The 12,181-nt window shown below is 51.1% G+C and overlaps 1 protein-coding gene across 1 annotated transcript in view; it reads left to right on the top strand.

The window, feature by feature from the left end:
* The window catches only part of ACSF2 (acyl-CoA synthetase family member 2), a 34,542-nt gene that overhangs the window by 12,699 nt on the left and 9,662 nt on the right, over positions 1-12,181 (top strand). Inside the window, exons 2-10 of the mRNA XM_049635843.1 lie at positions 8,627-8,822; positions 9,197-9,325; positions 9,586-9,639; positions 10,005-10,123; positions 10,265-10,430; positions 11,006-11,101; positions 11,240-11,397; positions 11,696-11,787; positions 12,070-12,146. Of these exons, the coding sequence (XP_049491800.1) occupies positions 8,627-8,822; positions 9,197-9,325; positions 9,586-9,639; positions 10,005-10,123; positions 10,265-10,430; positions 11,006-11,101; positions 11,240-11,397; positions 11,696-11,787; positions 12,070-12,146 (1,087 nt within the window). The remainder of the gene's footprint in view (positions 1-8,626; positions 8,823-9,196; positions 9,326-9,585; positions 9,640-10,004; positions 10,124-10,264; positions 10,431-11,005; positions 11,102-11,239; positions 11,398-11,695; positions 11,788-12,069; positions 12,147-12,181) is intronic.

Here is a 12,181-nt window from a genome sequence, read left to right as displayed (position 1 = left end):
GGGGGGGGGGGGGGGGGGGGGGGGGGGGGGGGGGGGGGGGGTCCTGACGCATAAGCAGCATTATGGCTGCTGTCTTTACTGCCCTGTTAAAATCTTGTACCAATTTACACTTAGGCCCATTTCTTCACATCCTTGCCAACAGTCTGTGTCATCAGTCATTCTTGTTTTTATGTTGAGATTAATAGCCATGTTATTAATCTTCTCTAATTGGGGAGCTTTATTTTGGCAATATTGAGGGCAGTGTTGTAATCCATGGGCTCTCTGCTGAGTCCTTCTCCCTATCCTGGGATAAGCTCACATATTGGTTGCACAAAGCCGAGGATGCCACAGACTGGGTATCCAGGGATACCCTGAACTCTCATTGAGCTGAAAATGCTTTCCAGTGTTGCCTGTGGGGACTCTTTGGCAAGAACACCTTGTGTGGAATTTTCAAATTAGACTTAGACTCCTCTAGAAAGACAGCAATCTTTGCTTTGGGCAGAGGATTACTGATTTGTTACATTTTCCCCTGTAACGACTTTTCATTTATTACAGAATCAGACAGACTGACTCACTTTCAAGATATGTACATACATACATACATATATACACACATACATATATACATACATACATACATGTATATATGATTTTTGGGATAACAGCTTTTGGGGCCCGGTGCTACCATAACCCAGATGAATGGCTGAAAAGACCGAATTTGAAATACGAGCTGCTAAAGTGTCGGGGAGTATGTCTCTCCCTCCATACATGCCCTGTCTGTCTTTGCACATACATGCATGTGCCACACCACACCACACACACACACATCACACACGCATGCACCACACCACACACACGCACACACACACACACACACACACCTCACAGTTCTTGCCACCACTTGAAAATAAGTTGCAGACGTTGTGACATCAGTATTTCCCACCTTTGCTGATATCTTGAGAAACAAGTGCCTCACGGTTGTTTTGCCCTGACTTGGGCAACATAGCGGACATCTTTCCCTATGCCTACCCGCCACTTGTCGACTTCTTCCCCGAGTCTGTGGCCCATTGCGTTTCGTGGGTCGACGCCGCTTGGTCTGTTTTTGCGGAAAGCGGTTTGCGATCAAATGATGAGGCCGTTCTCATCAACTTTTACTGCAGCATTTGGACAAGTCGCTTAACTTCTCCCTCGATTTCTCCATTTGTAAGACAGGGACAAAAGCACTTGGGACGATTTCCCCCGAGAAAACCCACATGACGGCCTTGCAGGGGAGAAGCTGAACGTTCTCTTCCTGCCTTCGGGTCACCCCCCTGCAGGAGATTCACCCACCTCCGCCCTTCCTCACGGACAGCGCCCACCTCTTCCGTGAATCAGGACCCTCACACTCCCGACTTGTCACTAAACGTCTCTACAGACGTCCCTGGATATTACATTGTAAAGCAGATAGCCATCCAGTGGTTCTGGCTTCCCGCTGGAGCAGTATTCCACAGCCTTTGCATCCAGTAAGCGACATTCTGAACAGCAAGCAATATGTCACGAGCTGCTCTGTGCTCTTGAACCTGGAGAACATGCGGCCGTGTGTGTCACGGGCTGGTTGGCCCAGGAGCCCCAGTGTATCAAGAACTGCACAGAGGACACCTAAACTGCTTTACCATCTACTGGGGTTCTCAGGGCGGAAGATCCTGCCGCGTTCAAAACAGAGATTCTCTCTTTGCTGGAGTAATTTCTAGAACAGAGATCATGTGTCAGCTTGACTTGCCCAGCATTTTCTATTAATGTATGGATGGGTTTTGCACGTGCTGCTTTTATTTTTATGACAAAATGGTAAATAGATGCCATAGTCTGTCACTAAATTTAGTTTATGAATCTCGAGGATAACAATACTACCAGCTTTAGCCCTAGGAGAGCTTTCTTTCAAACTTTGTATTGAAGTATACCACAGATTCAGAAAAGTACACATGTTTGAAGCACTCCCTTTAGCGAATTTTCTATGAACTCTACACACCCATATAACCAACACCCATTTGGCCGCTCTCCTGATTTCCAGCAGCTTAGATTAGCTTTGCCTGTTTTGTGCCTACACGTGGAATCCAGGGCACGTGGGTGGTTCAGTCAGTTAAGCGACCAACCCTTGATTTCAGCTCAGGTCGAAATCTCACAGTTCGTGAGTTCAAGTTCCCAGTGGGGCTCCGTGCTGCCAGTGCAGAGCCTGCGTGGGATTCTTTCTCTCCCTCTCTCTCTGCCCCTCCCCCGCTCATTCTCTCTCCCCGCCCGCAAAGTAAGTAAATATAAAATATATTTATATAATATAAAATATATAATATAAATATAATACAATATAAATATTATATATTAAATATATTTAATTTAATTTAATATTAAATATATAAATCTATATTAAATTTTATATATTTATATATAAATATAATATAAATATAAAGAATATAAAATATAAAATTTATATTTACAAAATATAAAAAAAGATAAATGGAATCAGACAGTATATACCTTTTTCTATCTGGCTTCTTTAACTTTCTTAAATGAGTTTCACCCACATTACTGGGTATAGTCATAGTTCATTTGCTGTCATTACTATATAACATCACAAATAAGAAATCACCATTTATGTATCTGTTCCACGGCTGGTGGGTATTTAGGTAGTTTTCATATTGGAGATAACGCAAACATCCTCAGACCTGTCGTTTGGTGAGCACCCGCATGAATTCTGCTGAATACGTATTTATGAGTGGAAGTGTCTACGTTGCTTTTTATTTTTTTAATTTTTTTTAATGTTTATTTATTTTTGAGACAGAGAGAGACAGAGCATGAACAGGGGAGGGGCAGAGAGAGAGGGAGACACAGAATCTGAAGCAGGCTCCAGGCTCTGAGCCGTCAGCGCAGAGCCCGACGCGGGGCTCGAACTCACAGACCGTGAGATCATGACCTGAGCTGAAGTCAGACGCTTAACCGACTGAGACACCCAGGCACCCCTCTACGTTGCTTTTTAAAGTATACAGTTCCACAGTTTTTAGTAGAGTCATGAATATGTGTACCCCAACCACAGTCAATTTTAGAACATTTCCCTCACCTCAAAGAGAAACCCCATTCCCTTCGCTATCAACTCTGGACCCTTCCTTCCCCTCAGCCCTAAGCAACCACTGAATCTACTTCCTGTCTCTGTAGATTTGCCTTTCCTCCTCCTCAACATGTCATATGTACGGACTTATACAATATGTGGCTTTCTGTGTCCGGCCTTTTTTGCTTACTATAATATTTTCACCGTTCACCCACGTTGTAGTGGATATCAATACGTTTCCTTTTTATGGCCAAATAATATTCCATTGGGTAGACCGTCCACGTTCCGTGTATCCATTCATCCCGTTGCTGGAACCAATGGGTTGTTTGCATCCTTGGCTATTGTGAATAGTGCTGCTGGGAGCATTTAGGTACAAGTGTTTGTTTGCGTCCCCGTTTTTAATTCTTCCGGGTAGATACGTAGGACTGGAATTGCTGGGTCATCTGCTAATTCTGTGTTTAACTTTTTGGAGAAGCACCCAGCTGGCTTGCACCTTGGCTGCACCATTTTGCATTCCCACCAGCTGTGCACAAGGCCTCCAGGGTCTCCACATGTGGCCATCACTTGTTATTTTGCGTTGTTTGATTCTCGCCTCCCTAGGGTGTGTCACTTTTCGTTCGCATTTCACATGCTTGTGGGCCAAATATCTTTTTTGGAAAAACGTCCATTCACGTCCTTCACTCATTTTTTTTTTCCGTTGGGTTGTTAGGAGCATTATTTATAATTCACTCATTTGGTCATTCCGTTGAACACCTCTTACATTCCAGGCACTGTGAGGCACTTGGGGATAAAACAGTGAACACGTTCGTTGCCAACAATAAAAGGTCAAGAGAATAAAAGAAAAATCCTCATTTCCTGATTTCTCACCTGAATTCTCAAGTGCAACTCTCCAAGGACACCTTTAGGTGGGGCTTTGTCTCCGGTTTTTCACGGCTCCCACCTGCCTCATTTATGTGTTTTAGGACGCCCAACCCAAGTAGCTGAAGGCCTCACTAAATATTTACGGTAGTTTCTCCTTATCCATGGGGGATATGTTCCAAGACCCGCAGTGGACACCTAAAACCACAGCTAGCACCAAAATATATATACAACGTTTTTTTCCTATGGAGACATACCTATGGTAAGGTTTAATTTATAAGTTAGTCATGTATGAGATTAACAACAATAATAATAAAAGAACAATTATAACAATATACTGTAATAAAAATTACGTGGATGGTCTCTCTCAAAATATCTCCCTGTATTGTACTCACCATTCTTGTGATGATGAGACATGATAAAATGATGTAAAAGGATGTAAATATGAGACACTACTACTGACCTTCTGACAATATGTCAGAAGGGGGATCCTCTGCTTAGCCATGGGTAACTGCTGATGGTGGGGAGACCATTCGACTTTAGTTCTTTGAGTTGGAAGCCACAGGAACTGCTGGCTCTCCTCCTCTGACTCATTAGCTTCCCACCCAAACGTTAAAAATATTAATAACAGAGGCGTCTGGGTAGCTCAGTTGGTTAAGCGTCTGACTTCGGCTCAGATCATGATCTCACTGTCTGTGGGTTCGAGCCCCACATCGGGCTCTGTGCTGACAGCTTGGAGCCTGGAGCCTGCTGCGGATTCTGTGTCTCCCGCTCTCTCTGCCCCTCCCCCGCTCGCACTCTGTCTCTCTTGGGCTCTCAAAAATAAATAAAAATGTTTAAAAAAATAATAATAATAACAAACAAAAGCCACAACTTCTCAAACCAAATCTCTATTGTCTTTTTCAGGTTTAGATGGTGTGTCTGCCACTCTGTTTAAGAACAGAAAAAGAGGGACACCTGGGTGGCTCAGTCGGTTGAGTGTCTGACTTTGGCTCAGATCATGATCTCACTGTCTGTGGGTTCTAGCCCTGCGTTGGGCTCTGCGCTGACAGCTCGGAGCCTGGAGCCTGCTTCGGATTCTGTGTCTCGCTCTTTCTTTGCCCCTCCCCTGCCCATGCTCTGTCTCTCTCTCTCAGAAATAAATAAACATTAAAAAAAAAAAAAAAAAAGAACAAAAAAAGAAAGGGGGGCCTGGGTGGCTCAGTCGGTTAAGCGTCCAACTTCGGCTCAGGTCTTGATTTCCTGGCTCTTGAGTTTGAGCCCTGCGTCAGGCTCTGTGCTGACGGCTCAGAGCCTGGAGCCTGCTTCAGATTCTGTCTCTTTCTCTCTCTCTCTCTCTGCCCTCCCCACTCATGCTCTGTCTCCTTCTCAAGAATAAATAAACATTAAAAAAAAAAGAAGAAGAAGAACAGAAAAAGACAGAGTGCCTGGGGGTTCATTTAGTTAAGTGTCCTACTCTTGATCTCAGCTCAGGTCTTGATCTCAGGTTTGTGAATTCAAGCCCTGGGTTGGACTCTGCTGGGGTGTGGAGCCTACTTAAAGAAGAAACAATAAAAGAAAAAGAAGTGGCTGCCCCTTTTTGCCCAAGGCCCTTGGGGTGTGTTCGAGGAAGGAGGAGAGTAGAATCAATTGTTTGCGCTTGGAGTTTCGAAAGGTTGGGTGGTTCTTACCTTTATGAGCAAACTGCATTCATACGAGTTTCTAGAATTCTTAAGTCCTCTGGAGGAGCACCTGTTCCCACCTCTGTTCTGCCCTGCTCCGGTCCCAGGTTCCTGAGTTCAATGAGTAAACAGTGGTGGAAAAAAACAAAATGGAGATTAGACAGTCTGGGGGGGACACATGCAAAGCCTAAAGAACAGAATTGCCCACCCACTCCTTCCTCCCCGATGTGTGTTCCAGGGGCGGTTTCGCTGACTTACCGGCTGCAGACTCAGCTACTTGGGCTCTGTGCATTTCACTCTCTTTACCTATAGGATGGCAGTTCATGCTTCCCACCTGTACGTGTTAGGATTTGCTTAGCATATGTCAGAGAAACCCACTCTCACTGTGGCTTTGAGGAGATGGGAGTTTCTTTTTCTGCGTCCTGTGTGACAGCCACCTTGTGGAGGCTCGGCGGCACAGTACGCCCCCCTGTCAAGGCTCCAGCCTCTTTGTCTCTGCCATTCCCTTCCTGTTGCAGATGGCACTCCAGCTGGTGGGAAAGGAAAAGAGAAGATGCCCCTTTCCTTTAAGGGAAGTTGTACCTAGTACCTCTCTTTAAATCCACACCTTCACCTTTGGGCCAGACCACCTGCAAGGGAAACTTGGGAATGTGGTTTCTATTCCACATGGCCATGGCCAACTAAACTCCCCGAGGGTGGTTTCTTAAGGACAAGGACCTATTGGGGGCCTTTGCACTTATCAGCACTGCTGTGAAGATAAAGGATATAACATATGTGACAATTGAAATGGATTTTTCTGGTTTTTTTTTTTTTTAATTTTTTAATGTTGATTTACTTTTGAGAGAGAGACAGAGTGCAAGTGAGGGAGGGGCAGAGAGAGAGGGAGACACAGAATCTGAAGCAGGCTCCAAGCTCTGAGCTGTCAGCACAGAGTCTGACGCAGGGCTTGAACACACAGACCGTGAGATCATGACCTGAGCTGAAGTCGGCCACTTAACCGGCTGAGCCACCCAGGAGCCCTAGTTTTGGGGGGAATTTTTTGCACATAAACCAACCTGTTGATCTGCCAACTAGAATTTCCAGGAGGCCACTCTCTGGTCTGAAATCTATGGTTGAATGAGTAGAAACCCGGGTTCCGAACCAAGGACAGTGGTCAACTTTGAGGATAAGAGGAAACCTGTTATGTTTTGTTGACAACAAAACCTTTAAAGTGCCTGAGATTTTCCCTTGGCTGCCTCCTGAACCCGATGCTGGGCTGTGGGAGGCTGCCTGCCAGGCCTTCAAGGGCACTGGTTATCCACTGAACCTGAAAACTGTAGGTATATTAGGATGTATCCGTTATAAGCAACAGAAACGCAACTCAGACTGGCTTAAGTTTATTTTGGTTTGTTTGCTGATTTATTAGAGTCCACGAATAAGTGAGATCGGGCAATGTTTGTCTTTCTGAGTGTGGCTTATTTCACTTAGCATGATGTCCTCCAGCTTCCTCCTTGTTGCAAATGGAATTTGGCATTCCCTACCCGCCCCCCCCCCTTCCGGAAACTGGCTTAAATTTAAAGAGGGAATTTATTGCCCTTTGACAGTGGAAAGTCCAGAGGAAGGCAGACATCACCTGTGGCCGGGCCTAGGGATTCAGAACCTCAAGATGAAGTTTGTTACTGTGCCTCCCTGTCTCTGTCTCTTCCTACTTAGTAACCCTGTGTTCGTTTTCTTCTTAAGCAAGTTCTCCACATGCTTGTTCTTGCAACTATCACTTTTGGCAAACCCAAAGGAAGAAGGCACACTTGTTTCCCAGTGGGCAAAAATGCATGCCCTCCGCCGCTTGCCTGTGACGTAGGGATTTGGGGCGTGTAATCCCTTTTGAGGGGTGTCATAGTGGGCACTGGGAGCCCGCTCAACAGTATTTTAGGTTGGTCAACCTAGGGATAGTAGGGTGTGGGGCCTCATAGGATTTTATAGCCCTGCTGTCTGGGCTGTTTTCTGCCCCCAGTACACCTGCAGGAACCACTTGGCCTACGTGGCTGGCCACAATCCTTTGATAAGATTAACTGGGTCATTTACATAGTATCCCCTTTCACTTGAGAATAACCACCGATCCAGGCCTCAGACTACTCCTAGGTGGGGAAGCTGAGGCCTAGAGAGGATAAATCCTGCGTCTTTTCCTGATGCCCCTGAGAACAAGGCTGCAGGTGGTTTGTAATGCTAGGAGGCAGGAGGCAGGAGAAAGAGGCAGGAAGAGAAGCTGGCATAGAGTGTTTTATTCAAGTCACAGCCAAGGCAACAAGGGCTTTATCCACCAGGACCTCTGAGAAGGTACAGATGCCTCTCAGCTCTGTCCAGCTGCAGAACGGGAGAGAACTGAAGTCCCTGAGCAGACAGGATCCCAAGGAACTGTCCCAGTAGCTGAAAGCAGAGATGCTCCCTGGAGGTGACATGGGACACCAAAGGTGACTGTGTCGGTTGCCCACCCAGCCAGCAGCGTACTCGGGAGGAGCCCTCAGACCCCCGATCCCAGCCTAGTGCTCCCTTGCTCCCCACAGAGCTGCAGCGGGTCCCCTCAGCTTCCCAGTCCGCCTGCCTCGTGACCCACCCTCGTGCAAGGTGGCAGCGACTTCCTCTCCCATTTATGGGGAAATCCAGTGTGGCTCCCCTCTATCCTGCATACCTTGTTCTTGCCCCAGACTCTCCCCTACAAGACCCAAGCAGTCAATCAACAAAAGGGACACGTGGTCCTTTTAGCATAGCACCTGCAGCACCGAATTGGCCAACATCGGCCCTCAGGCCCCACACCACACCCTCTCTGATGGGAACAGGGTCTGAGACCTGTTACACTCCCACATTTAACCGACTGAACCACCCAGGCGCTCAGAGTTTTTTTGAGTACAGCTTTAGAGTTGCAGAATAACTGAGCCTTTCTATCGGGTCGGGGATGGGGCAGGGGCGGGCACTTGTGCACGCTGTGAGCAGCCTACCTCCCGGCCGGGTGTGCCAGCCCCTGGTGCCAGTGCGGCCTGGCCTGGCACAGCGGAGCCCATCGCCTCTCTCCCCACAGCTCCACAGGGGCAGATCGCACCGTCCCCCTGCCCGTCGGAGGCCTCAGCTACATCCAGGGCCTCACAAGACAGCGTCTTATCAACAAGACTGTGGGGCAGTGCCTGGAAGCCATAGCACAGAGGGTCCCCGACCGGGAGGCCTTGGTCGTCCCGCAGGAGAACATCAGGCTGACCTTTGCCCAGCTCAAGGAGGAGGTGGGTCCTGATCTTGAACCCTCGAAGTCAGCAGGTGCTAGCCCCCCAGGCTGCACTGGCTGGGTGGAGCCCTCAGGGCAGCACCTGGCTATGGGGCAGGGTGAGGGGGCTGCCTGAGAACCCCAAGGGATGGCAGGAGAAGGGGACAGGGCTGAGGCAGAAGGGGCCCGAGGTCACCTGCATCACTCACTCCTGGGCTGCTGGTTCACGGTGCACATTCCCAGGCCCCATCCAGGCCCACTGAGGCCTGGGAATCTGCCTGTCCCTTGCTCCCAGGTGGTTCCGGTGACAACCCCCAGGCCAAGGGCTGAGGTGGGAGTCAGGGCCCCTTCCGGCTCGCCCACGTCTCACCCCTTGTGCTCTATTTACACCAGGTGGACAAAGCTGCTTCTGGGCTCCTGAGTATCGGCCTCCGCAAGGGCGACCGGCTGGGCATGTGGGGACCCAACTCCTATGCGTGGGTGCTCATGCAGCTGGCCACCGCTCAGGCAGGCATCATTCTGGTGAGCGGGAACAACTGGGTATGTAGGGGGTGCAGAATTCACGGGGAGTCCCCCAGCTCCTTGGCCCCCAAACCGAACCGGTGCCTGACTGGTTTCAGACCGCGTAGTGCTTTCTTCCGAAGCCCCCCAAGGAGGCCTGGACGGGCAGGGCACTGCCTCTGACGGCATGGTGTTTCTGTGCCTCCCGAGAGTGGAGAGGCAGCGGGAGGGACAGGGTCTGGCTGAGACACTCACTGACATACCCTCACTGTCTCCACTAGGTGTCTGTGAACCCAGCTTACCAGGCTATGGAGTTGGAGTATGCCCTCAAGAAGGTAGAACCTGCTCCTGGGGGAGGGGGCTGGCCAGCCAGCCAACCAGGGGGATGATGGGGGGGGGGGCGGGGGCGGTCAGAGAGGCCACGCACAGGTGTGCAACACCCAGAGTCTATCCGTCCTCAGGTCTGCAGCGGGGGGAGGAGAGGGTGGTCGGTCAGACCCAAGGCCGGCGTGTGTGTCCCGGGGTCAGCACAGGTGTGTTGGAGGCAATAGGCGTGTGAGCTGGCGTGTGTGTGGCACCTGCGTGTGTCGGGGTGGTGGCGTGTGTGTGTGAGAAGGAGTCACTGTTAGTGAGAACTAGCCCGGAGCCCCCGCCTGGAGCTCCCAGCTGACCAGGGGGGCGGGGGGCTCCCCCTCCACAGGTAGGCTGCAAAGCCGTCACATTCCCCAAGCAGTTCAAGACCCAGCAATACTACAACATCCTGAAGCAGATCTGCCCAGAGTTGGAGAAGGCCCAGCCGGGGGCCTTGAAGAGTCAGAGGTGGGGCTTTCCCACACTGGGAAGGGGGCGCGTGGTGTGGCCCCCTGGCCCCCTGATCCCCTCCCACCCCCCAGGGATGAGGCTGGTGTCTCCCTGGGCCTTCCCTCAGCCCCTGATTCTCACTACCCTCCCTCCCCGCAGGCTCCCAGACCTGACCACAGTCATCTCGGTGGACGACCCTCTGCCGGGGACCCTGCTCCTTGATGAGGTGGTGGCAGCTGGAAGCACAGAGCAGCATCTGGCCCGGCTGCGGTACACCCAGCAGTTCCTGTCCTGCCACGACCCCATCAACATCCAGTTCACCTCGGTAGGGCAGCGGTCTCCAGGCCCCAAGCCCCGGCTGGCCTGCTAACCCCTGCCCGCCCCTGTGACCCTTCCCCAAGAATGAGGAGATGACAGAAGAGGCCCAGGGCGCGGACACTCTTCTGGGGCCGGCCCTAGCTGTCCTCTCGGCCCCGGGAAACATCGCCAACTGGCGTCCTTGTCACATGCCCCCCCCCACCCCCACCCCGGCCCTCTCTTCCTCAGCATGGAGGCAGGTGCACTGGGCCACGTCAGGCCAGAGCTGACCGATGTGCCTCCTCATTTAGTAGATGAGGAAACTGAGGCCCAGAGAGGGAATCTGCCGCTGGGCCAGAGTTCTCTGAGCCACTTGATGAGTGGCATAAGAACAGAGACCTTATCTTCCACATTTCTGGATCATCACACCCGGCACCGTGTGGGCACATGGTATACCTTTGTGAACACACGTTCAATGAATGAATGGATCAGGGACACTGGTCCCGGTCTCCTGACTCCCGGTCCGGTGCTCTCCCATATGGTGGCCCAGGGTGGGAAGGACATGGGGAGCAGGAGCCAAGCGTCACCTGCTTGTCTTATCAGGGGACGACAGGCAGCCCCAAGGGGGCCACACTCTCCCACTACAACATTGTCAACAACTCCAACATGATAGGGGATCGGCTGAGGCTGCACCTAAAGGTGAGGGGGCTAGCCCAGGCCCTGCAGGGGGTGGGGTTGTTGGGCTCCCCCTGCTGGCTAGTGGAACTGGCTGGGGGTGGGGTTTGGGGGGGCACTTCTGGCTCCGGGGTAGAACCAGTTTTCTGCCTCCATTTCCAGACATCAGAGGAGTTACGGATCATCCTGCCCAGCCCCCTGTACCACTGCCTGGGTTCTGTGGGGGGCACGATGGTGAGCCTAATGTATGGTGCTACCCTCATCCTACCCTGTCCGACCTTTGATGGCAAGAAGGCGCTGGAGGCCATCAGCAAAGAGAGGTGGGCATCAGTGGGTAGCCCCCCAGGGGCCGATGAGACCCTCCGATTCCTCACTCCGGGGCTCTGATCCCTTTCTGAGATGTGTGCCCGCTTCAGCCCAGAGAAATGGAGACAGGGGTAGTGGGGGACTCCCAGGGGAGGACGAGTTCCTGCCTCCAAAGAGCTTCTCCTTCCTGTTTCCCACATATACAGCCTTGGCCCTTTCTGGCGGAGGGGGGGTTCAGGGTGGGGTGGGTAAGAAGAGGGAGCTCCCTTCTACTTCCAAGCCTGATTCTGAGACTCCCCCCACCTTATACAGAGGCACCATCCTGTACGGCACCCCCACAATGTTCGTGGACATTCTGAACCAGCCAGACTTCTCCAGTTACGACATCTCGTCCATGTGTGGAGGTGGGGTAGGGCCAAGGGTAGCCAAGCCAGGATTGACCTGATGAGCTAGATATGTGCCCAATCTCTTATTTAGGAGGCAACAAGACATTGCAGAAAAGCGGGTGGGAGGGAGGCAAATCCCCAGTGTCCTTGGACACCAGGCCAAGGCCAAGTGCCAGGTGTAGGAACAAGTCCAGGGTCAAGGGCAAGAGGGGAATGTTCTGCTCTAGAAGGAGCTGTAGGTGAGGGGGTCCACAGGGCCTGGAGAAGCAGGGAGCTGTGTCAGTCTTCTCTCTGATTCAGGTGTGATTGCTGGGTCCCCCGCACCCCCAGAGCTGATCCGAGCCATCATCGACAAGCTAAACATGAAGGAGCTGGTGGTGAGTGGCAGCTGGGCTGGGGCTGCGGGCAGGGG

Source organism: Panthera uncia, chromosome E1, assembly GCF_023721935.1.
Source record: "Panthera uncia isolate 11264 chromosome E1, Puncia_PCG_1.0, whole genome shotgun sequence".
NCBI classification, from domain to species: Eukaryota; Metazoa; Chordata; class Mammalia; order Carnivora; family Felidae; genus Panthera; species Panthera uncia.
This window is presented reverse-complemented; position numbering and strand designations above follow the sequence as displayed.